This window comes from Salvelinus alpinus, chromosome 28 (assembly GCF_045679555.1).
Source record: "Salvelinus alpinus chromosome 28, SLU_Salpinus.1, whole genome shotgun sequence".
NCBI classification, from domain to species: Eukaryota; Metazoa; Chordata; class Actinopteri; order Salmoniformes; family Salmonidae; genus Salvelinus; species Salvelinus alpinus.
The window spans coordinates 2,418,599-2,444,643 of NC_092113.1; the positions used below are offsets into that span (position 1 = coordinate 2,418,599).

Here is a 26,045-nt window from a genome sequence, read left to right on the forward strand (position 1 = left end):
CCACAAAGTTGGAAGCACAGAATGTCATTGTATGTTGTAGCATTAAGATTTCCCTTCACTGGAACAAAGGGGCCTAGCCCGAAACATGAAAAACAGCCCCAGACCATTATTCCTCCTCCACCAATGTTCAGTTGGCACTATGCATTCAGGCAGGTAGCATTCACCTGGCATCCGGCAAAACCAGATTTGTCCGTCAGACTGACAGATGGTAAACCTGATTCATCACTCCAGAGAATGTGTTTCCACTGCTCCAGAGTCCAATAGAGGTGAGCTTTACACCACTCCAGCTGACGCTTGCATTGCACATGGTGATCTTAGGCTTGTGTGCAGCTGCTAGGCCATGGAAACCCATTTCCTGAATCTCCCGACGTTGCTTCCAGAGGTAGTTTGGAACGCGGTAGTGATTTTTGCGCACTTCAGCACTCGGCGGTCCCGTTCTGTGAGCTTGAGTGGCCTACCACTTTGTGGCTGAGCCGTTGTTGCTCCTGGACATTTACAGTTTACAACACACCGGGGCAGCTCTAGCAGGGCAGACATTTGACGAACTGACTGACTATGACAGTGCCATGTTGAAAGTCACTGAGCTCTTTAGTAAGGCCAATCTACTGCCAATGTTTGTCTATTGATATTGCATGGCTGTGTGCTCTATTTTATGCACCTGTCAGCAATGGTTGTTGCTGAAATAGCCGAATCCACTAATTTGAAAGGGTATTCACATACTTGTGTATATATAGTGTATGTTCTGAGAACCACATGTTCCTTAGGTTGGAATTTCAGTACTTTAGCATAGCGTTTCCTACAGGTTAGCGCTAACTGAGGAAAGAGTGACCTAATACAAGAGGTCATATTTAGCTAACGCTCGGCTGACAGAAACCATAATATGAATAAGCCAATAGCAATGACTATTTACAGTTCATCACATCACAGTTGACCTCACCAGTGAACGAAATCATTGAGTAAAAAAATCGAAGGTAATCCGACGATGGGTAGTTTGTGCATGCCGCCATGTTTGTTTTTCGCGTCAACCAAAGTTAAGAGGTTGCAAGATGAGTCGGGTCTGTCTGCAGTACGCATGTTGAAGGGGGTGTGTCATCTACCATCATTCACATCCCGGGAGTGTACTCGGAGACGAGTGAACCATCCCGTCATCTTGTTTTGCAGTGGACTAATTCCATGGATAGAGAACAGAAGATCATAGGTTTGAATCTCACTGACACCATGCCAAAATAAAAATAAATATGTTTGCATTATTAATACCTAAGCAAATTAATGTCCATTTGTCCTGTCTTTGCTTGGAGTTCAAAACAGTTAACACAAACTAAGCTAGCGGTGTTATTAAAAGTCTTATTGAAACATGCTCTCAGAACGTTATTTAATTACCTTAAAATAATCTATAATTTTCTCCTATATATATATATAACCATTCTCAGAACGCTAACACTTCCCAGGAAAACTTTCAGGGAATCATAGTAAAATGTTCTCAGAACCTCCCTGCAACTTAAAAAAATGAACATTTTTCTGAGAACACTTCCGTTCTCAAAAAAAAAAAAAAAACATTCATTTTTACCAGTCAGTATGTTCCCACAATTTCCAAGGAACCAAATGTACGAGCTGGGATGTTACCTATGTAGATGGCAAGCTGTTAAAATACAGTAATGAGTTGTTTCATGTAATTTCAGTTAGACATGCCACCCACCATCTCAGATTGTTCGAAAAACAATTCTGTAGTTGGAAACAGATAAGATTGGCATTCCTGAAACTAATTGAAATTAAGCTAATTGATTGCACCAAAATGTGCCATTTTAATTGATAGGATTCAGATAATATTCAGTATTGCTTCTCCATACTATGCAATGTATTCCCTGTAAATCTGGTGTTTTTTTTCCCAATTCAGAGAAATTATCTATCATAGAGTACAATAAAGTTGTTCTTCCTGGCACCAGAAGGCGGCACAGACCGCCCTAGAGACTTTTATTGGTGTGTCTTATTATTTCATGATTGTGTCCCTGTTAAAAGAGGTGTGTTTTCTGTGGTCCTTTGCAGAAGCTTGAATTGTTTACCGTGTGCGTTCGTTTCGTTTCGTTCCGCATCCTCCAGCATTCTGTGTTTCCTGAGCACCCCAAGCCCACCGAGCGCAGCATGGAGGATCCCATGCAGCTGGGTCGCACACATCTGAGCTGACATGAGCGTGACAGTCGAATGCGCGAAGGCTGCTGCCTCTACGGCGGAGGTCTCGGCCATCTCCGTGCTACCTGGCCAGAGCTGACAGGAAACGCCAGGGCTCGCCAGGACAGGGGGAGACCCTGATGAGCTGTGCAGTTACCTCCCGGCTACCCAGTCACCGTCGGTCACTACCTGCAACCCTCCACTGGGACAACCGTCAGCACCAGATTCAAGCCTTTGTGGACTACGGAACCGCGGATGATTTCATTGATCAAGACTTCGACAGAGAGTTACAGATCCCCTGCGTGAAATGTCCCATCCTCTGCAGATTCAAGCCCTCGATGGGCAACTTTCCCCCCCATCGTCCTTACGACTGTGCCATAGAACTCCTACTTGGCGCCACACCTCCCCCGGGTCGTCTGTACTCCTTCTGGACCCCTGAAGCAAAAGTCATGGACAATTACATCCTGGAGTTGCTGGACGCAGGTTTCATTCGCCCCTCTACATCCCCTGCTTGTGCAGGCTTCTTCTTTGTGGGTAAGAAGGCTGGAGGCCTGCATCCATGCATCAACTACAGAGGGCTGAACCAGATTACGATCAAGAATTGTTACCCCCTACCCCTGATGTCCTCCGCATTGGAGTTGGCCCAATTCTTCAACAAACTGGACCGCCGTAGCGCTTACAATCTGGTGAGAATCAGGGAGGGAGATGAGTGGACGACTGTCTTTAACACTCATAGTGGCCACTGAGTATTTAGCCATGCCATTCGGATTATCAAACTCACCAGCAGTCTTTCAAGCATTGGTCAATGACACCCTGAGGGATAGGTTGAATCGGTTCGTCTTTGTTTACCTCAACGACATCTTGATCTTCTCCAAGACCCTTCCAGAACACATACTGCACGTCCGCCAAGTCCTGAGACGCCTCCTGCAGAGTCAACTATATGTCAAGATAGAGAACTGGGAGTTCCACATATCCCAGATTTCCTTCCTGGGTCACATTATCTCTACCGCAGGCATCCAAATAGACCCCGTGAAGATTGAGGTGGTCGCCGACTGGCCCCGTCCCACCTCACTCAAGCAGGTCCAGCGGTATGCAACTTTGGTGCTGTGGCAGCGCCTTTCACAGTCCTAACAGGCAAGTCCCAGACCCGTTTTTGCTGGACCCCCGAGACAGACAGGGCATTCATGGAGCTCAAGGGACGTTTCACCTCTTTACCTACCCTCTTTCATCCTGATCCGACTCGTCCCTTTGTGGTGGAGGTGGATGCCAACAACGGAGCAGGAGCGGTCCTTTCACAGTGGAATGAGGAGGACAAGAAACTGCACCTTTGTCTCCAAGCGGTTCTCGCCAGCGGAACACAACTACAATGTAGGCAACCGGGAGCTCTTAGCAGTTAAGTGGGCCCTTGAGGGCTGGAGACACTGGTTGGAGGGGGCAACTCATCCTTTCGTAATCTGGACGGACCATAAGAACTTGGTCTCCATTCAAGAAGCCAAGAGGTTGAACACTCGCCAGGCTAGGTTGGCTCTGTTTTTTAACATGGTCGACTTCACACTAGCCTATGCCCGGGATCCAAGAATTAGAAGGCAGATGCCCTGTCCCGCCAACATGATATCTCTAACAAGGAGAGGGACCAAGAGCCCATCATCCCCAGCTCAAGCATTGTGGCTCCTGTGATATAGAGTATTGAGACCACGGTCTGAAAAGCCCAGACCGAGAACCTGACCCCATGGGGGACCCACTAACATACTTTACGTTCCGTGATCAGCCCGGTCCCAAGTACTACAATGGGGACACTCCTCTAAATTAACTGGGCATCCAGGGGTTAATCGGACACTGAAGTTCCTGAGGCGGAAATTCTGGTGGCCCAACATGATGGAGGATGTGAGATCCTTTGTTGCAGCCTGTTCCATCTGTCACCAAAGCAAGTCTTCACATCAGCAACCGGCCGGGTTGCTCCAACCTCTGCCCATCCCCAGCTGACCCTGGTCTCATTTGTCTGTAGACTTTATCACAGGGTTACCTCCATCTCAAGGGCTTCCCACTATCCTGGTGGTCGTCAATCGGTTCTCCAAGGCAGCACATTTCATCGCCTTACCCAAGTTGCCTTCAGCAAAGGATTCCGCTGATCTCATGATTATCCATGTCTTTCGACTACACAGACATCCCCAGGAAATTGTCTGAGATCGTGGGCCCCAGGTTGTCGCACGGTATTGGAAGGCCTTCTGTTCCCTGTTGGGGGCATCGGTGAGTCTCTCCTCCTGGTTCCACCCTCAGTCGAATGTGCAAACTGAGTGGGCCAACCAGGAGCTGGAGAAGTTCCTCCCCCCCTCCCGTTTCCTGAACAAGAGGTGGGGTGTGGGGATGAAATCAGCCAAGGTGGGGGTGAGATCAGCCAAGGTGTTCATTCGACAATGTCGCCGCACCTGGATCAGAGAGCGATCCTCCTTGCTCTGCTCCTCTGCACGACCACAATCATCATGTAAACCGGCACCGAAGACCTCCTCAGCTCCTCCGACTGGGTCAATGGGTGTGGCTGTCCACCCATGATCTTCCCTTAAAGGTGGACTTGCGGAAGCTCGCTACATAGGACCATTCAAGATCCTGAGTCGCGTCAATCTGATCACCTATCATCTCCAGCTTCCCAGGTCCATGAGGATCTGTCCTTCCTTTCATGTCTCCCGTCTCAAGCTCGTAAGGACCAGTCCATTCTCTCCCCCCACATCTGCTCCGCCGCCCCCTCGACTTGTGGATGGCCTCCCGGCCTACACGGTCCGGCATCTGTTGGAAGCTCATCGGGACCCTGCAGTACCTGGTGGACTGAGAGGGCTACGGTCCCGAGAAGCGGGCGTGGGTGCCTGCCCGGGACATCCTGGATTCGGGTCTTGTTAGACTTCAAACAACTATATGGTGGTCGTCAGCTGGAGGGGGGGGGGGGGGGGGGAATACTGTCATGGTTCCTCCTGGCACCCAAGAGTGGCAGAGACCGACCTAGAGACTTTTATTGGACTCAGGTGTGTCTTATTATTTCATGATTGTGTCCCTGTTAAAAGAGATGTGTTTTCTGGGGTCCTTTGCAGAAGCTTGAATTGTTTACCGTGTGCATTCGTTTCCTGAGTGAGTTTTCGAGACTTAGTGTTTGTTGTTTTTTCAAGTGTACTGTGATCCTGCAGCTACCATATCTCAGTAAAGTATTATGTATATCCTTAACCACTGATTCCTCGTCTGGTCTCTTTTCTGCACCAGGGTCCAACCTTACCAATTCACAAAAGTATTGTGAAAGTACCAGGTTTTGAACACTAGATGCCGCTGTTCTTGCTATACTTTTTTTTGCCATTTTGCTGGTTTCTTGCGTCTATTAACTTGTTATGGCTGCAATCCCGTTAACGGGATAAGTGTCATCAACAACCGCTGAATAGCATAGCGCTAGATTCAATAAATATTACAAAAAATATTTATATTCATGAAATCACAAGTGCAATATAGGAAAACACAGCTTAGCCTTTTGTTAATCCACCTGTCGTGTCAGATTTTGAAATTATGCTTTACAGCGAAAGCAATCCAAGCGTTTGTGTAAGTTTATCGATCGCTCGACAAAACATTAAGTACACTTAGCATCAAGTAGCTCGGTCACGAAAATCAGAAAAGCAATCAAATTAATCGTTTACCTTTGATGATCTTCAGATGTTTTCACTCACGAGACTCCCAGTTAGACAACAAATGTTCCTTTTGTTCCATAAAGATTATTTTTATATCCAAAATACCTCAGGAAAGAGCGGTCACGACAACGCAGACAAATTCCAAATAGTTTCCATAATGTCCACAGAAACATGTCAAAAGTTTTTTATAATCAATCCTCAGGTTGTTTTTAAAATATATAATCGATAATATATCAACCGCAAATGTCTTTCACAGTAGGAGAGGGAAAAACAATGGCTGTCCAAACTCTGTTGCGCGAGCAAAGTTCATGTGACCACTTGACGAGATGTTTTCGTTCTGGCTCATTTTTCAAAATAAAAGCCTGAAACTATGTCTGAAGACTGTTGACACATTGAGGAAGCGATAGGAAAATAAATCTGGTTCATATCCCTTTAAATCCAGCAAAGGGAGGCTATGGAACATGGAGTTTTCAAAATAGAAGCTGTTTGGATTTTCCTCAGGGTTTCGCCTGCAATATCAGTTCTGTGTTACTCACAGACAATATTTTGACAGTTTTGGAAACTTTTGAGTGTTTTCTATCCAATACTAATAGTAATATGCAGATATTAGCAACTGAGACTGAGGAGCTGGCCGTTTACAATGGGCACCTTTTCATCCAAGCTACTCAATACTGCCCATGCAGCCATAAGAAGTGAAATATATCACAACATGTCGTTTGCAGCTTTGGGTTCTAAACCACTAGATTTGTCTCATTGGTTAAATAAATAGTGTGGTCGTCCTCCATTTAAGCCAGTCCTCCATGAAAGCAATTCAGTTTGTCCTCCTTTTATGTTTAACCTGTGTCCACTAAATGGACTGTTTGTGTGGGGTTTATGTCCTCGAAAAGATCTGGATTAGTTACTGTTAAACCATTCATGGTGAACAAGCAAACTCTTAGGCTACAGCAGTTCTAATGGTTTCAATGTTATGGTCTTCAATAGTAAAAGTCTAAAACGCACACTGTTAATTTATTGAATATTATCCGAATAGCTTAATTTATAGCTTAATAGCTTAATTTCTCCAGAGATCAAATTATATTTCAACAAAATAATGTTTCAGGAATGCTAATCGTAACTACAGAAACAATTGCAGAACGATCAGAGATGGTGGGTATCGAAATTCTCTTTCTTGTGTTTTTTGAGGTCGATCGACCCTAATGTGTTCTATGTGTCCGTAACGCTGCAGGTAACAAAGGCAGTTGTTGTCATTCCAGAGCCTGCGTTCTCGTTCCGTGGCATGCCAAGCCCCATTGTTTCAAATTAGTTTGATTGGATTTTATTCAGTGTCCCAAAACAGGAACTGACAGGCATAGTTTATTAATGATATGAAGAGAGAGATACAGTGGGAGAGGGAGGGAGAGTACAGAAGTAAGGTTTCTTTCCTTTTCCTGTGTTTGTCTTCACATCCTCCTTCATCAGTGAGGGGGAGTTAAGATTGACTGCAACAGTGTATACGGTCTCATACAGTGGGTCTGAACTAATAATGTCAGATGACGTCTGCAGTATGGTCTGAACACCTGACCCTGATATAATCTGGAGGCACGATCCTTTGAGGATCTTTATCCAAATGATTTAGTATGTTCAGAAGATCATACAATTCATAATTTCCTGTCAGGGTTACTTATAGCATTATAGAGATCTTCAGAGATCCTTTATTGTTGAAGGTGTTTTGGATCAGGAAGTTTCCTGATGTTATTGTACTGTACTGTCCTCCGCTCAGCTTGAGACTCATTCACAGAGGAGTGAGAGGTGCAAATGAGCAACATGGCAGCTAACGCTATCACTAACCCCAGCCATGCTAACACCAGAGAGTGAGATGCTCAGCGATACATAGTGTTAATTGCTGTACTTACCAAGTTGAGTGTGTGTGTGTTGTGTGTGTTGTGTGTTGTGTGTGTGTGCGTGCATGTCACTATTTAATCTGAAATCTTAAAACTGTAACTAATTTTGGGATAAGCTACTTGAAGGCCAAAAGCTTTGTATAACCAAACACTTACTGTACATCACACTCTTGGTCTTATACAGATTTAGGTTCTTGGTGGATTTATAACTGTTTGCTTTTATATGGTAATATACTGTAAGTATGTGTAACTTACACACTGTCCTCATTTCTCACTTTACCTCGGAAGCACAGTGTTTGTGTGTCTCAGCTGTCAATCACATGTCCACGTGAATTCCTTTCTTAAAGTAGACCCTCTGCCTCCCCTCTCACCCAGACCAAATGGGGGATAGAGCTGCAGCAAGCTGGAGCCAGACTAATAACACACGGTGTGGTCACAGTGACCTTGGGACACCAAGGCAAAGGGTCACTCTACGAAGCATGATGCCAAGGTGACAGGAACCTCTGGACCTGCTGGATAGATGTTCCCTTAAACACAGATCTAGGACCAACTTTCCCACCCCCAATTCCCTAAACTAGAATGGGGAAAAAAACAAAGCTGACCTCAGATCAGCCTCTAGGAGCAACTTCATCCTTCATCATTGTTTCCACTCTAGACCACACTAAGCTAGCTATGCTACACTATGAGTTGATGGTAGATTGCTTTTGCCTGGGAGCCAGAGATGGCTATCTCTGTTGTTGTTTTTCCTTGGTGATGGAAGTGGTAAATACTCTTGCCGTCCTCTCCATGGCTCCTGAGAGAAGCACTGGGAGAAGAAAGGCCAGGGTTGAAATGATCTGTGAAAGAGAGCATGCTTCTGAGCGTCACAGGAGTAAATGGGACGGAGGTATGTAGGGAAAATAGGCTACTGGAGGATTGGGAGTAGAGGCTGGCTCCATCGCTGAAGATTGCTGTCTCTCTCACCTTCACACACTACCCTATCACCTCTCCCCCATATTCACTCTAACTCTCTTAGCTCAATATCTGCCCCACTCCTTTCCATCTACCTCTCCGTCTTTCCTCCTTGTAGCTCTCTCTTAGTCTCACTTGAGTCCTGGAAGAACTATTCAGGTTGCACTCAACTAGCACAGATACAGGGCTGTAGCTCAGAGAGGTACAGACTGACGAGCCCTCTATATGAAACCTGATCCCAAGCTGAGTCTGTCTCAATTATATCTGAATCTTGAGCTGAAGAGCAATCCCAACAAGCACATCATGTTCTGAGAACCATATGTTTCCTAGAGCTTGGTGAGAGTGTGGTTGTCCTATGATTATTTTGCATACAACTTTCCCACAACTTTCTGGGAATGGTGCAGGATAGTTTTGTGGCTTTGGAATATACTCAGTACATTTAAGGAACTTGACAAAAAATTGTATTTTCTTGGTATTTTCATTACTTTAACAGAACGTTTCCTAAAAGTTCAAACTTGGTTATAATAATGTTGGTAATGTCCTAGGAACGTTCTCCAACTGGTTGACATTGGGAATGCTCGTTAACAAACAAAGTTCTTCTGTGGGAATTTCAGTACTTCAGCATAACGTTTCATACAGGTTTCCTCATGGTTCTAATTAAAGTCATGTTCTCAAATTGTTCATAAAAACAACTTTCCATAAAAACAAAAAGAAAACTTAAGAAACGTTAAAAAAAACGAATAAACATATACCTTCCATTCTCAGCATCAACAAAACTCTCTCTATCCTCTATCTTGTTAAGTGTGTGTTGGCCACGCCCACTGATCTTAATGAATGCTTGTGGCCTTTGAAATGGGGTCTGTTTGAATAGACTAAAATGAACAGCTTTGTGTGCGTAAAACAACATTGGCATGCTAGCTCCATCCTGGTGGTGTGGTGGACTAATTCCATGAATGGAAAACCAAAGGTCATAGGTTCAAATCCCACTGATGTGTCACATAGGTATCAAATCCCACTGATGTGTCACATAGGTATCAAATCCCACTGATGTGTCACATAGGTATCAAATCCAACTGATGTGTCACATAGGTATAAAATCTCACTGATTTGTCACAATAAAAAATAAATGTGTTAATTTGGATATTACTTATGGAAATTAATTTTCATGTGTTCTATCTGTGATTAGATTTGTAAAAAGTTAATCCAAAATAAATTGTGGTGTTATTAAAGTCCAGCTCCTCAGAGTAGAAACGGGAGGACCATCCTCCTCAGTGAATTTCATAAAAATAAAAATGGATTAAAACACACTGTTTTGCAATGAAGCTCTACAGTAGCCTCAGCAGCACTCTGTAGGGTAGCACCATGGTGTAGCCGGAGGACAGCTAGCCTTTGTCCTCCTCTGGGTACATTGACTTCAATACAAAACCTAGGAGGCTCATGGTTCTCAACACCTTCCATAGACTTACACAGTAATCATGACAACTTCTGGAGGACGTCCTCCAACCTATCAGAGCTCTTGCAGCATGAGCTGACATGTTGTCCACCCAATCAAAGGATCAGAGAATTAATCTAGTACTGAAAGCATAAGCTACTGCTAGCTAGCACTGCAGTGCATACAATGTGCTGAGTAGTGGACTCAAAGAGAGAGAAATACAATAGTTGAACAGTTTAAAGAAAAATACATCTTCCAAAATTAAGGAGTATTGATTTTTTCACTTTCATTTGTGAGTACAGCTAGCTAGTTTAGCCTACTCAAACACCCGTCTCAAACAGAGAGGGATGCTATGTTAGCTAGCTGGCTATGGCCATCCAACACTGGAACTCTTCCAAGTTAAGGTAAGCTTTTGGTTGTATTCATTTATTGCCACCGAGGCCTGCCGGTGTAACTGCTAAACTGCTTTCTGACTGTACGCTGTACTGCATGATTGTAGTCAAATCAAACTTTATTTGTCACATGAAAATATTTACCAAGTAGACTAAAATAAAAAGTAACACAATAACAAGGCTATATACAGGGGGCACCGGTACTGAGTCAGTGTGCGAGTGTATTTATATATTTTTTTATTGAACCTTTATTTAACTAGGCAAGTCAGTTAAGAACAAATTCTTATTTACAATGACGTCCTAGGAACAGTGGGTTAACTGCCTTGTTCAGGTGCAGAACAACAGATTTTTACCATGTCAGCTTGGGGATTCGATCTAGCAACCTTTCCTTGCCGCCCGGTACAGGTGAGTTGAGGTAATAAACTGGTCCTGAATATCTCTTTAAACTAAGAGCATTGTATTTGGTACAAATCATTCCCTAAGTTCTAGACCTCAGCTGAATCTGGTAATGAATGGAGTGGCTGTTGAACAAGTTGAGAGAGACTAAATTACTTGGCGTTACCTTAGATTGTAAACTGTCATGGTCAAAACATATACATTCAATGGTTGTAAAGATGGGGAGATGTCCATCCGTAATAAAGAGATGCTCTGCTTTTTTGACATCACACTCCAAAAAGCATGTCCTGCAGGCTCTAGTTTTGTCTTATCTTGATTATTGTCCAGTCGTGTGGCCGAGTGCTGCAAGGTAAGACCTAGTGAGGCTGCAGCTGGCCCAGAACAGAGCGGCACATCTAAGTCTTCATTGTAATCAGAGGGCTGATATAAATAATATGCATGCCAGTCTCTTGGCTAAGAGCTGAGCAGAGACTGACTATATCACTTCTTTTTATAAGAAACATTTGTTGAAAATTCCAAATTGTTTGCATAGTCAACTGACATACAGCTTTGACACACACACACACTTACCCCAGAAGACATGCCACCAGGGGTCTTTTCACAGTCCCCAAATCCAGAACAAATTCAAGAATGCATACAGTATTATATAGAGCCATTATTGCATGGAACTCCCTTCCTTCTCATATTGCTCAAATTAACAGCAAACACTTCACGGCACAACGCCTGTCCCCTATTTGACATAGTTTGTATGTATTGATATGTAGGCCACTTTTAAATTGATGTAGTTCTGTAATTGAGCTGTTCTTGTCTATTACTTTTCTGTGTTATTTCATGTTTTGTGTGGACCCCAGGAAGAGTAGCTGCTGCTATCGCAAGAGCTAATGGGGATCCTAATAAAATACCAAACACCAAAATTGTGCACTGAAGTCCACAAGTGAAGGGAATAGGTGAGAGGAGGAGAGCACGTAGATAGTTAGGAGAAGGAATGTAAGAGGTGCGTGACTAGCTGCAGGGAAGTCAGGCGCAGGAGAGCAGAACTGGGTAATAACCAGAGCAGTTTAATGTGCAAAACCAACGGCACCCAGAACAACAAAATATGGGTACAAAATAACCTGTCGCGAACCAGTCAGAGTGCACAAACACTTTACAACAAACAATTTCACACACAGACATGGGGGGAACAGAGGGTTAAATACAGGTAGCAGATAATGGACCCTATCAGATATTTATGTAGATGGTGCTGTATATTAATATACGTGGGTTCGAACTTGAACAATTATTTGCTAGTTTACAGTTGTACAATTTACAGTTGAAGTCGGAAGTTTACACACACCTCACATGCTGACCAGACCGGACACATCACGTGCGCGAGTGTCACAAAATAAATTTAGAAATCCATGTTATTCAATTATTGCACCCACACTGCTCGCGCGCGCCACTGAGCGTCTGCGTTGCCGAGGGCTAACACGGAACCAAAACTGGCTGCGCGCGTGCGCCATCGTGCACCATCGTGCATAAATGTATTTTGTCCACCCACACCAAACGCGATCACGACACGCAGGTTAAAATATAAAAACAAACTCTGAACCAATAACATTGATTTGAGGACAGATCGAAAAGCATTAAACATGTATGGCAATTTAGCTAGTTAGCTTGCACATGCTAGCTAATTTGTCCTATTTAGCTAGCTTGCTGTTGCTAGCTAATTTGTCCTGGGATATAAACATTGAGTTGTTATTTTACCTGAAATGCACAAGGTCCTCTACTCCGACAATTAATCCACACATAAAACAGCCAACTGAATCGTTTCTAGTCATCTCTCCACCTTCCAGGCCTTTTCATCTTTGAACTTATATGGTGATTGGCATCTACACTTTCATAGTATTACCACGACGACCGGCAAAACATTTCGTCTTTCAATCACCCACGTGGGTATAACCAATGAGGAGATGGCACGTGAGTACCTGCTTCTATAACCAAAGGGGAGATGGGAGAGGTAGGACTTGCAGCGCGATCTGCGTCAGAAATAGGTATGACTTCTCTTTTAGCCCTTGGCATCGCAGATGCTCGTTGGCGCGCGTGAGCAGTGTGGGTGAAATAATAGAAAAACATGGATTTCACAACAAAAAAAAGCAAAGCTCGCGCACGTGATGTGTCCGGTCTGGTCAGCATGTTAGCCCTTGGCAACGTATATGCTTGTTGGCGTGCGCGAGCAGTGTGGGTGCAATAATTGAATAACATGGATTACAAATGTTATTTTGCAATGCTGGCGCACGCGGCGTGTCCGGTCTGGTCAGCATGTAAAATAGAAGTCATTCATATTTCAGATCGCGCTGCAAGTCCTGCCTCTCCCATCTCCTCGTTGGTTATTACATTTACATTACATTTAAGTCATTTAGCAGACGCTCTTATCCAGAGCGACTTACAAATTGGTGCATTCACCTTATGATATCCAGTGGAACAACCACTTTACAATAGTGCATCTAACTCTTTTAAGGGGGGGGGGGGGTTAGAAGGATTACTTTATCCTATCCTAGGTATTCCTTAAAGAGGTGGGGTTTCAGGTGTCTCCGGAAGGTGGTGATTGACTCCGCTGACCTGGCGTCGTGAGGGAGTTTGTTCCACCATTGGGGTGCCAGAGCAGCGAACAGTTTTGACTGGGCTGAGCGGGAACTGTACTTCCTCAGAGGTAGGGAGGCGAGCAGGCCAGAGGTGGATGAACGCAGTGCCCTTGTTTGGGTGTAGGGCCTGATCAGAGCCTGAAGGTACGGGGGTGCCGTTCCCCTCACAGCTCCGTAGGCAAGCACCATGGTCTTGTAGCGGATGCGAGCTTCAACTGGAAGCCAGTGGAGAGAGCGGAGGAGCGGGGTGACGTGAGAGAACTTGGGAAAGTTGAACACCAGACGGGCTGCGGCGTTCTGGATGAGTTGTAGGGGTTTAATGGCACAGGCAGGGAGCCCAGCCAACAGCGAGTTGCAGTAATCCAGACGGGAGATGACAAGTGCCTGGATTAGGACCTGCGCCGCTTCCTGCGTGAGGCAGGGTCGTACTCTGCGAATGTTGTAGAGCATGAACCTACAGGAACGGGTCACCGCCTTGATGTTAGTTGAGAACGACAGGGTGTTGTCCAGGATCACGCCAAGGTTCTTAGCACTCTGGGAGGAGGACACAATGGAGTTGTCAACCGTGATGGCGAGATCATGGAACGGGCAGTCCTTCCCCGGGAGGAAGAGCAGCTCCGTCTTGCCGAGGTTCAGCTTGAGGTGGTGATCCGTCATCCACACTGATATGTCTGCCAGACATGCAGAGATGCGATTCACCACCTGGTTATCAGAGGGGGGAAAGGAGAAGATTAATTGTGTGTCGTCTGCATAGCAATGATAGGAGAGACCATGTGAGGATATGACAGAGCCAAGTGACTTGGTGTATAGCGAGAATAGGAGAGGGCCTAGAACAGAGCCCTGGGGGACACCAGTGGTGAGAGCACGTGGTGCGGAGACAGATTCTCGCCACGCCACCTGGTAGGAGCGACCTGTCAGGTAGGACGCAATCCAAGCGTGGGCCGCGCCGGAGATGCCCAGCTCGGAGAGGGTGGAGAGGAGGATCTGATGGTTCACAGTATCAAAGGCAGCCGATAGGTCTAGAAGGATGAGAGCAGAGGAGAGAGAGTTAGCTTTAGCAGTGCGGAGCGCCTCCGTGACACAGAGAAGAGCAGTCTCAGTTGAATGACTAGTCTTGAAACCTGACTGATTTGGATCAAGAAGGTCATTCTGAGAGAGATAGCAGGAGAGCTGGCCAAGGACGGCACGTTCAAGAGTTTTGGAGAGAAAAGAAAGAAGGGATACTGGTCTGTAGTTGTTGACATCGGAGGGATCGAGTGTAGGTTTTTTCAGAAGGGGTGCAACTCTCGCTCTCTTGAAGACGGAAGGGACGTAGCCAGCGGTCAAGGATGAGTTGATGAGCGAGGTGAGGTAAGGGAGAAGGTCTCCGGAAATGGTCTGGAGAAGAGAGGAGGGGATAGGGTCAAGCGGGCAGGTTGTTGGGCGGCCGGCCGTCACAAGACGCGAGATTTCATCTGGAGAGAGAGGGGAGAAAGAGGTCAAAGCACAGGGTAGGGCAGTGTGAGCAGAACCAGCGGTGTCGTTTGACTTAGCAAACGAGGATCGGATGTCGTCGACCTTCTTTTCAAAATGGTTGACAAAGTCATCAGCAGAGAGGGAGGAGGAGGGGGGAGGAGGGGGAGGAGGATTCAGGAGGGAGGAGAAGGTGGCAAAGAGCTTCCTAGGGTTAGAGGCAGATGCTTGGAATTTAGAGTGGTAGAAATTGGCTTTAGCAGCAGAGACAGAAGAGGAGAATGTAGAGAGGAGGGAGTGAAAGGATGCCAGGTCCGCAGGGAGGCGAGTTTTCCTCCATTTCCGCTCGGCTGCCCGGAGCCCTGTTCTGTGAGCTCGCAATGAGTCGTCGAGCCACGGAGCAGGAGGGGAGGACCGAGCCGGCCTGGAGGATAGGGGACATAGAGAGTCAAAGGATGCAGAAAGGGAGGAGAGGAGGGTTGAGGAGGCAGAATCAGGAGATAGGTTGGAGAAGGTTTGAGCAGAGGGAAGAGATGATAGGATGGAAGAGGAGAGAGTAGCGGGGGAGAGAGAGCGAAGGTTGGGACGGCGCGATACCATCCGAGTAGGGGCAGTGTGGGAAGTGTTGGATGAGAGCGAGAGGGAAAAGGATACAAGGTAGTGGTCGGAGACTTGGAGGGGAGTTGCAATGAGATTAGTGGAAGAACAGCATCTAGTAAAGATGAGGTCAAGCGTATTGCCTGCCTTGTGAGTAGGGGGGGAAGGTGAGAGGGTGAGGTCAAAAGAGGAGAGGAGTGGAAAGGAGGCAGAGAGGAATGAGTCAAAGGTAGACGTGGGGAGGTTAAAGTCACCCAGAACTGTGAGAGGTGAGCCATCCTCAGGAAAGGAACTTATCAGGGCGTCAAGCTCATTGATGAACTCTCCAAGGGAACCTGGAGGGCGATAAATTATTATAAATGGTTATAAATGTTTAATGCTTTTCGACCTGTCCCCAAATTAATGTCATTGGTTCAGAGTTTGTTTTGATATTTTAACCTGCGTGTCGTGATCGCGTTTGTTGTAGGGGGACAAGATACATTTATGCACGATAGCGCACGATAGCGCACGCGCGCAGCCGGTTTGGGTTCCGTGTTAGCCAAATACATTTATACTCCGTTTTTTACAATTCCTGACATTTAATCCTAGTAAAAATTCCCTGTCTTAAGTCAGTGTAACCGATGTGAAATGGCTAGCTAGTTAGCGGTGGTGCGTTTTGTGGAGCGATGGGTAACGATGCTTCGTGAGTGACTGTTGTTGATGCGTGCAGAGGGTCCCTGGTTTGCGCCCGGGGTGAGGGGAGGGACTAAAGTTATACTGTTACATCAGTTAGGATCACCACTTTATTGAAATGTCAGAATAATAGTAGAGAGAATGATTTATTTCAGCTTTTATTTTTTTTAATCACATTCCCAGTGGGTCAGAAGTTTACGTACACTCAATTTAGTATTTGGTAGCATTGCCTTTAAATTGTTTAACTTGGGTCAAATGTTTCGGGTAGCCTTCCACAAGTTTCCCACAATAAGTTGGGTGAATTTTGGCCCATTCTTCCTGACAGAGCTGGTGTAACTGAGTCAGGTTTGTAGGCCTCCTTGCTGCACGCCCTTTTTCAGTTCTACCCACAACGGTTCTATGGGATTGAGGTCAGGGCTTGTGATGGCCACTCTAACACCTTGACTTTGTTGGCCTTAAGCCGTTTTGCCACAACTTTGGAAGGATGCTTTGGGTCATTGTCCATTTGGAAGACCCATTTGCGACCAAGCTTTAACTTCCTGACTGATGTCTTGAGATGTTGCTTCAACATGTCCACATAATTGTCCCTCCTCATGATGCCATCTATTTTGTGAAGTGCACCAGTCCCTCCTGCAGCAAAGCACCCCCACAACATGATGCTGCCACCCCCTTGCTTCACTGTTGGGATGGTGTTCTTCGGCTTGCAAGCCTCCCCCTTTTTCCTCAAACATAACGATGGTCATTATGGCCAAAGAGTTTGGCCGTACGATCTTTGTCCCCATGTGCAAACCGTAGTCTGGCTTTTTTATGGCAGTTTTGGAGCAGTGGCTTCTTCCTTGCTGAGCGGCCTTTCAGGATATGTCAATATAGGACTCATTTTACTGTGGATTTAGATACTTTTGTACCTGTTTCCTCCAGCTTCTTCACAAGGTCCTTTGCTGTTGTTCTGGGATTGATTTGCACTTTTTGCACCAAAGTACGTTCATCTCTAGGAGACAGAACGCGTCTCTTTCCTGAGCGGTATGACGGCTGCGTGGTCCCATGGTGTTTATACTTGCGTACTATTGTTTGTACAGATGAACGTGGTACCTTCAGGCGTTTGGAAATTGCTCCCAAGGATGAACAAGACTTGTGGAGGTCTAAAATAAAAATGCTGAGGTCTTGGCTGATTTCTTTTGAATTTCCCATGATGTCAAGCGAAGAGTGACTGAGTTTGAAGGTAGGCCATGAAATACATCCACAGGTACACCTCCAATTGTCTCAAATTATGTCAATTAGCCCATCAGAAGCTTCTAAATCCATGACATAATTTTCTGGAATTTTCCAAGCTGTTTAAAGGCACAGTCCAATTAGTGTATGTAAACTTCTGACCCACTGGAATTGTGATACAGTGAATCTTAAATTAAATAATCTGTCTGTAAACAATTGTTGGAAAAATTACTTGTGTCATGCACAAAGTATATGTCCTAACCGACTTGCCAAAACTATAGTTTGTTAACAAGACATTTGTGGAGTGCTTGAAAGTGTATGTAAACTTCCGACTTCAACTGTATGCTCCTTGCATATAAAAGCCCCGAATGCAAGATCGTAATTTCTATGACACGGTGAAGAAACAAATTGCCCGTAGCCTACTGTACATGGTAAGCTGTAAGTGATGCATCCCTTTTTAGTGTGGAAAACCGCTGTGAGGATTTTTCTACAATATATGACACAATTACAATCTTTATTGAATAAATATACAATTTCAGCAATTACATGTGGAAATGCGTATTTGAGTGAACAGCAGCAGATAAAACAGAAAGTGAATTCTCTTCTCCCTCTCTACCCGGTTTTAGCTTGCCATCTAGCATGCTAGGTTTAGGATATTTACCAACCCATACCAGTGACAAACAAGCTATGTTATTGACATATGGCAGCACACAAATAAATGTAGCTCACTTATTTTGCGAGCTAGAATGAAATAGACACAAATTCATTCAGAAGATTATAGCTAGCTATAGCAAGCTAACGTTAGCAGCTGCCTCTTCATCAAGAAGCAACTGTAACAACATTGATCCTAAAATCAAAAAATGTGCTTTCCTATTGAGCAAGTTCTTCTATCAAGCCCTCCAAAAAAGTATGTCTCTGGGGCTTCACCGAAATTCCATCAGATACGCGTCCGTATCCATGGCCGAAGCCTCACATTTCAGTTTAGCCTGCACTTGGCAGGCTGTATAGAAAACTCCCCCGGAGCCACAGAATGTTTGAGATGCTTTAAAAGCCACAATGATGGAAGGGGCAGCATCCACTTTTAGAAGCAACTTCTTGCTGAAGCACTCCTTCCATTGTTAATAGCCATGGAAGCTCAGGGATGAAATGTGACCCGCAGATAGACGAGCAGACGCCCAATTGGCCTGCCTCATTCTCACAAAATGTTTCATTCATCATAACCAACAACGGGGCGTTGTGGGATTTTTTTCAAAAGTTAGAGCTGAATTGGAGCAAACCTCAAACACAACCTTTAGAACAACATAATAGTATAATAATTTATTTAATTTTATACTTTTTTCTTGGTGCTTTAATTTACTAGTATATGTGTTTCTGGCATTGAGAAATAAGTGCCAATAAGTGTTCTTATTGAACATTTTAAATTGACACTTTGGCCCTTTATCTGATTCCCAAGAGTCAAATAAACGTGTGGATACCATTTGAATTGTCTCTGTGTCCAGTATGAAGGAAGTTAGAGGTAGTGTTATGGGAATCTATGCGTATCTGCTAGCAAAAACGTTCAGTTTTACCGGTCAGGGAACGTATGGGTTCGTTTCCACAACCAATGTAAAACCAAATATATACGTTCCCACAGCTTCCAAAGAACCAAATATGCTAGCTGGGATATAAGCGGGCACTTACCCCTCTCTTTTCCTCCTCTCTCCCCCCTAGATCTCCCCCCAGAGTGGGCCGTTGGAGGGAGGTACCCTGCTCACGGTGCAGGGTAGGAACATGGGGCGCAGGGCTGATGTAGTGGAGGTCTCCATCGGGATGTTCCCATGTACAATCATTCCTGACCAATACACTGTCTCTGTGGAGTAAGTAAAGGTCTTATGATTGATTGATTAATTAATTGATTTCATTGGTTGATGCATTCATTTGTTCAGTGTCTTCTTGCACAGGTGTCAGAATTTTTGTAATGATGCTGTTGGGGTAATTTATTAAAGCATAATATAGAACAGCACTTCTCATTTAAAAACATTCCGTTAAAATAAATGAGACACTTCAAGGCCCACAACACTATCACCAAGGAGACAGCAGAACCCTGGGTTGACACCTGCACATAGTATTCCATGGAAACACTGTAACTATAGGACTACATCAAAACCTCCATACCGATTTCCATAATGTTCCTCGGATGGAAATGTTTATCTCGTCCCGCTCCACTGGAGCCAATCAAGCAGTAGTAGAATGCAGACCAGTGCTGGGTTGACCCACAGGTCTAACCTGTCACTACACACTCCCAAAAACACACACACACATTCCAGGTCACTCCAGACCCCGCGAATCAGATTTCACATCAGGGATGACCTCACCCTGCTTGCTCGTCCCTCATTGGTTCCCTGAGCTAGTTGTTATGACAGCAAAATGTTTCCTCTTCGGAGGTAGTGGTGCTGACAAACCAAAACATGTCAGTTTGTCTTACAGCAGGCGCACACACTGAATAGATGCACGCACACACACACACACCTGCGTGACCTCACCACGACCATGGCTGAGACAGGTGTCTGTTCGTGTGCTGAGAGGTCAGAGGTCACAGCTGAGTGCCAGAGGGAAGTGTACTGCTCTGGAGAGAGAGAGAGAGAGAGAGATGAAGTCAGAACGTGTCAATAGTTTCAAGGTAATTAATCATGTAGGCTAAGTAGGGGTAACTAATTCAGTACCCACTCTGGACACATCTGTTGGGGAAAGAGTAGAAATCCAAGCAGTTCAAGATGCCAACTCTTTCATATCCTTGAGCGTCCTGGTTGGCTCCCCTCTCTACCTCAACACATACACGCACGCACCAAGCGTGTGCATACGCACAAGCACACATACCGCCTTCCTCGGGCTCCGTTGCTGATTATCCTGGTCCCCCTCTCTGGGTAAATATCCAGAGACGTTGCTCATAGTAGCCAAAACATCACGTGCTAGATCGCAAAATATTTCCTCTCTGGGCGGTGGAGGAATGTAAAGCGAGGTTCTGTAGTAAAAAAAAAGAATGTATATACTATAGTAAAAACTGTAGTGTTTTTGCAGACTGCAGTATACTGTTCTATTTACTGTAGTGTTTTTGCTGAGTATAGTACGGTATACTGTAGTATTTACTGTAGTGTTTTTGCGGACTATAGAATGGTATACTGTAGTATTTACTGCAGTGTTTTTGCGGACTGTAGAATGGTATACTGTAGTATTTACTGTAGTGTTTTTGCGGACTATAGTATGGTATGCTGTATTATTTACTTACTGCTTTTGGGGACATTACTGCAGTTCAGAAAGAAAATGCCACATGGAAATATATTAATCCATTTATTTAACAATGAATAATGCAAGTCTTGGCGATATAGGCTCTGCTCCTTCAGGGTAGGTCACTGCCCAAGCAAAGCGTCAACACAGAACCTAAGGTGGAGGCTGGGGTGGTGGTGGGAGCAAGAAGCCAGTACATAGTAGCAGTAACAGCAAGCGGCAGCAGGATTATTGAGCAGACCCGGTCAGCTTATTAAATAGGCCGCCAAATAAGGTAGATGTGATTGATACTAGTCTCTAATTGATGCCATCTCAGCTGATGCGTCAGCCTGAGGCGGGGCATTCGGGTTTCCTTTCTGAACTGGCTCCGCTTAATTATTTACTAAAGTGATTTGGTTTTATTATTTTTGACATAGAAGTGGAGGGCTTTCATCGTGAGGAAACTTACTGGAGAAATACTTAAAAGAACATATTTTCCAAAACTAGGACTGGATTCTGAACGTAGAGTTCAGAGCTTCTGCTCTTTTCTATAACCTGTAGGGAACACAATATATGAACCCTACTTGACATGTATGTTTCTCATTTATGGGTGGCACAAATTGGGATATTAGGGAGGGGAATTTGCACGGTTCTTATGTGGATAATACTGTAAGGTTTACTATAGTATTCTACAATATACCACAAAATGCTATACTGAGTACTACACATGATCGGGGGATACTACAATGTTTAGTAGAGTTTTCTACAATATACTACAGTTTACTACAGAATTCTATAGTAAGTACTGTAGTATTCTATACTACACTTTCAATCAGTTGGCTATTTATAGTTCAAATCTGCAAATGACTACATTTGTCTGCTTTGAAGTTAGACAATGGTGGAATAGTTTTTTTCTGTTGTCATCAAAAGCCAGTTGCAAATCCTGAAAAGCCTTCCCCATTTTCGAGGCACAGGAGTAAACACGTGTGTCGTCAGCATACAGGTGGAGTTTTGTGGAGTTTCCATTTATATTTCTACCCACGTCATTAATCATCCCGGCCAGATGCTGTGACTCATACCCACAGCTATCTATCCACTGTAATAATACAGACTTGGATGGAATTCACGAGAGCTGCTTTTTTGCTGTTTCATCTGTGACCTATACTTGAGCTAGGTTTCACATTCATTTACCAAAAATGATGAATCATTTTCCCTAGAGGGGATCCCATTGCATTGAGATTTAAACTCTCTGACGTGGAAATCTGTCCCGAAAGCTGTGAATTTGGCTGCAATCAGTTACTTGTTTCAAAACAACAAACAACTACTGGGACTTGATCCAGCTCCCATGAGCTCCTTGATCCCCCTTCAGACCCATCCTTCAGCCCAGCCCTGTTTCTGGTCTTGCCCTGTCTCTGGGGTACCTATCTCATGTGACCCTCAGATGATCAAGCCTCCTGTCAGTCAGCGACTAGACCCCTGATTGAGTTGCCAGGTATTTATGGCCGTTATAGAACCAACCACCTGACTAAATAAACTGCCCGCACGTGCTGAACAAGAGGAGGGTGAAGGGATGGGCTTCGAGCCATGCAGGGTTGGGGTGGGGCGTCATGGCTTCCCCTGTGTTTATTTCTGTGGGGAGTCATTGTATCATAGCCTGATCCATGATCTGTACCGTATATGTTTTAGCCAGTTCCTCTGACTGAAATACAGCAGGGCCAAAGCACATACAGATCCGGGATCTGGCCTTGCAGAATGTTTTCTTTTGCTCCATCACTGGATGGATAATCCCACTGCGTCCCTCTGGTCCCAGTACTGTGTGACAATATGAGGCTTAATTAGAGCCATGAGGTTATAAAACAAACATCCAGTCAGCTCGTTAAGCCCCTCTGTGTTTCGCAGCATCTGGCCAGGGGGGCTTTGAAGTCCCCCTCCTCTGGGTTTAGCCAACACTGTGCAGTACTTACCATAGATATTATTACGGAACCTCTAAGGATCTCTATTGTAATGTCTGTGTTTCCCTTTTTTCTAAAAGTTGTGAAACTCATGAAAAAATAAAATAAAATGTAATCCACAGTTGACACAAAAACATCCTAAAAGGCAATTGCCAAAATACTGTGCTGTTCCTGTAGCGATGACTTTGGTCAGTGTTGGTTCAGATTAAGGGTGTCTGCTGACCTTACAGTTTTGCGTTCTATCTACAGGCTGGTGTGTGTTACTGGGCAGGCCGTTGATCCCACAAAGGATTTCGTCAGAATTACTGTGAACCAAAAAGCAACGGGGTTGTCCAAAGAGGCCTTCTCATACTTGGTGAGTGTGTTCTATCCTCTCTCTCTCTCTCCTGCTCTCCTTCCCCTCTCTCACTCTCCTTCCTCTCTCTGTCTCTCTCTGTCTCTCTTCTCTTTCTCTCTCATTGTCTCTCTCTCTCTCCTTCCTCTCCATGTCTTCCTTCCTCGTTTTTCCTCCCCTTCTCCCTGACCTGCCTTTCCATTTTCTTCTTCCTATTCATTTACAGTATTTCTTTGCTGTAGTCTTTCTCTTTCTCTTGCTGATTAAATCCACAATCTCTCCATTCTTTCTCCTCCCTCCTCTCTCTCTCTCCCCAGTCCTTGTTCATACTGGGAAAGTGTTCCCAATGTGTCAGTTGAATGTTAACAGATGCGTCTTGATATTCAGGAATGCAAGTGTGTGGGAATCTTCAAACGTTCATTAGAACAGTAACTAAGCACTATTGTCATCCAGAACTCGGTGCCAGCAAAAACAAATATGCCGCTTGTTGAAATGTCCCCCCTCTTTGAATTCATGACCAGCCGAGGCTGGCTGCTTCTTCTGCTAATTGACCCTGACCAACACTGTCTCCCTTTGGATTAAGACTACACAGCCTGTGGAAATTCCCATCTAAGCCCTCTATTTCTTTCTTTTGGTCCCATGTTTCATGAGCTGAAATAAGAAATCATAGAAATGTTCCATTCACACAAAAACTTGTTTCTCTCAAATGTTGTGCACAATGTGTCCCTGTTCGTGAAACACTTTTTGGGGTTCTGAGAAGTCCTTTCTGCCCCTTGCCACTTTCTGGGATGCTGCCCCAGGGTGTGCGGGAAAGAAAGGTAGAGAGGGGAGAAGGTGATTTCTGAGGAAAAGGGAAAACTGTTCAGATCCAAACGGAGACCGGATGTGTGCCTCCTTTGCACCTCCTTCCTCAAATATCGGGCCGGAAACATCTGCCTTTTCCTTACACACACACACGCACACACAATAGACACCCCTGCCCCGTTCACACACACACACACACACACAGGAAGTGGATCGCGTCAGTGAGAATGAGAGGTCCTCCCTGGAGCCAAGGTTCACAGAGGGGAGAGAGGCTTCGGAAGTCTCCAGAATGCTGATGCTGTAGAACTGTATAGCTGTATAGGGATATCTGTCTTAGCCCCAGGGACCTGTCCTGTGTATGTGTGTTTTATGTGTGTGTGTGTTGCTGTACTGCTGGATAGCAAAATATATCCCAGCCCCAGGGATCTGTCATACGTGGCTGAGATGAACGCAAGGCCATAAGGCCTCAGTGCAGAACAATACTGAACTGCAGGGGTGGGCTACTCAACTGTAGTTTCCCAGGGCTGCAGTGTCCACAAGTTGTCAAACTGAAAATGTGTTATACTCAGCAACTTATTTAGCTGAGGAAACCAAGCATATGGTATATATACTGTAGACATCTACTGTATAGAATATGATTTGACTCGTTCAGTTGCAGTGCCACAATGATGCAACACCAGCAGACTGCTGCCTCAGAGGTGTGGACAGTACATGACAGCATAACGACAACGTAGCCTCATGGCACATGAATACCAACACGTATGTCCCATCTCCCTCCCCAGGTCCCCAAGCTGCTATCCATGGAGCCTAGAAAGGGCTCTCGTTCTGGGGGAACCAGGGTTACAATCAAGGGGGAGCACCTGGACACTGGCTCCCAGATCAGAGTCAAGGTCAATGGTACCCAGGAATGCACCATCCTCACGTGAGTCTTGCTGTGGGATTCGCAGTACATTGTCATCACTGTTGAACTTGCGTATGTTGCTGTGCAGACTCTGATGGCTTTGTGGATGCTGAGTGTTATTCTAAAGGAGACGGTCCAGTTGAGTTGTTTAGTTATATCATGTGTAAGATATTGTTCTTTTTTTCAGCTGATGCATTTGTTGTATTTTCAGAGGCTGTTTTTGTTCTTGGATATATTTGTTATGGAAGCTCTTAGTGTGTCGTTTTATGATGCTGATTGTGTGGTATTTTTCTGTCTTGTGTGTGTGTGTGTGTGTTCCAGTCTAACTGAAGACACCATTGAGTGCACCATGCCTGCGGCCCTGCACGCACACACCGAGGCGGTGTCGGTGTGTGTGGAGTTTGAATACATACCCTGTCAGCGCTCTGAGCTCCTCACCCAGTACATTTATGAGAAGAACCCCAGCATCAGCTACATCAAACCCAGACAGAGCTACCTCAGGTACAAACACACAGTGTGTCATAATGTCTATGTGCTGGGCAGTGGTTTTGGCGATACATTTATCAAACACACTGTTCCATTGATTATGCAGTGTCTCATACATACAGTAGAAAACTGAACCGTCAGTGTCCTGCGTTGTTCCGTTGATACATCTAGCATTCCATAGATTCTATTCATCCAGTGTTTCAAAGATAATCTAGTGTTCTGTTGACAACAAAGTATGACAGCATATAGAAAATATGATTTCAGTCACTATAATGCTCTCGTAGTTCCATTCTACCACAGACACTCTCTTGGAGGGTTTGACTGGTATCCCACCCAGCCACAGAGATGACATACTGAGTTAATTTCTTCCTGATGTATGCTCTGTAGCTTCTCCACCGGGTTTGCATGTGCATGCGTGCGTACCTGGGTGCGTGTGTGTGCGTGCGTGTGTGTTGGTTTGAAATGACACCGCATGTGTGAGACAGACCTATGAGGGAGGGAATGGTGGGTCGGATTGGCTTGTGTGCCGACTCTGACTGTGTGTGTGTGTGTTTGCACTGTCTCTGATTCTGTGGTTACGTGCACGTGAGTTTGTGCTCTCCGTCTCTGACCAGAGTGGTTGTTTGGGTGTGTCTCTGTGTTCTATGTTTTTTAACCGTGTGTGGTTGTGTTCCAGTGGCGGTCGGACCATCACAGTGACGGGGCAGGGTTTTGACCTGGTTCAGAGCGTCACTATGGAGGTGCTAGACATCGGACAGGCGGTAAGTAACAGCAGGGAATGTCTCAAGCGTGAATAGATAAACTCCTGAAGTAGCTAACATCTTAGAAGCGAAACTTGAAGAATGGACTCCTGCACACTTCGAGGTGATGACGTTTTTTTTTCTCATCCTCCTGGTCC

The 26,045-nt window shown here is 45.0% G+C and overlaps 2 protein-coding genes across 2 annotated transcripts in view; one reads left to right on the forward strand and one right to left on the reverse strand.

The window, feature by feature from the left end:
- LOC139556939 (uncharacterized) overlaps positions 1-15,094 on the reverse strand; it is a 244,614-nt gene extending 229,520 nt beyond the window's left edge. The window contains exon 1 of the mRNA XM_071371103.1: positions 14,395-15,094. The gene's annotated coding sequence lies outside the window, so the exon portion shown is untranslated. The remainder of the gene's footprint in view (positions 1-14,394) is intronic.
- LOC139556937 (plexin-D1-like) overlaps positions 1-26,045 on the forward strand; it is a 112,528-nt gene that overhangs the window by 59,950 nt on the left and 26,533 nt on the right. The window contains exons 13-17 of the mRNA XM_071371101.1: positions 19,138-19,283; positions 22,872-22,977; positions 24,543-24,682; positions 24,983-25,162; positions 25,824-25,908. Of these exons, the coding sequence (XP_071227202.1) occupies positions 19,138-19,283; positions 22,872-22,977; positions 24,543-24,682; positions 24,983-25,162; positions 25,824-25,908 (657 nt within the window). The remainder of the gene's footprint in view (positions 1-19,137; positions 19,284-22,871; positions 22,978-24,542; positions 24,683-24,982; positions 25,163-25,823; positions 25,909-26,045) is intronic.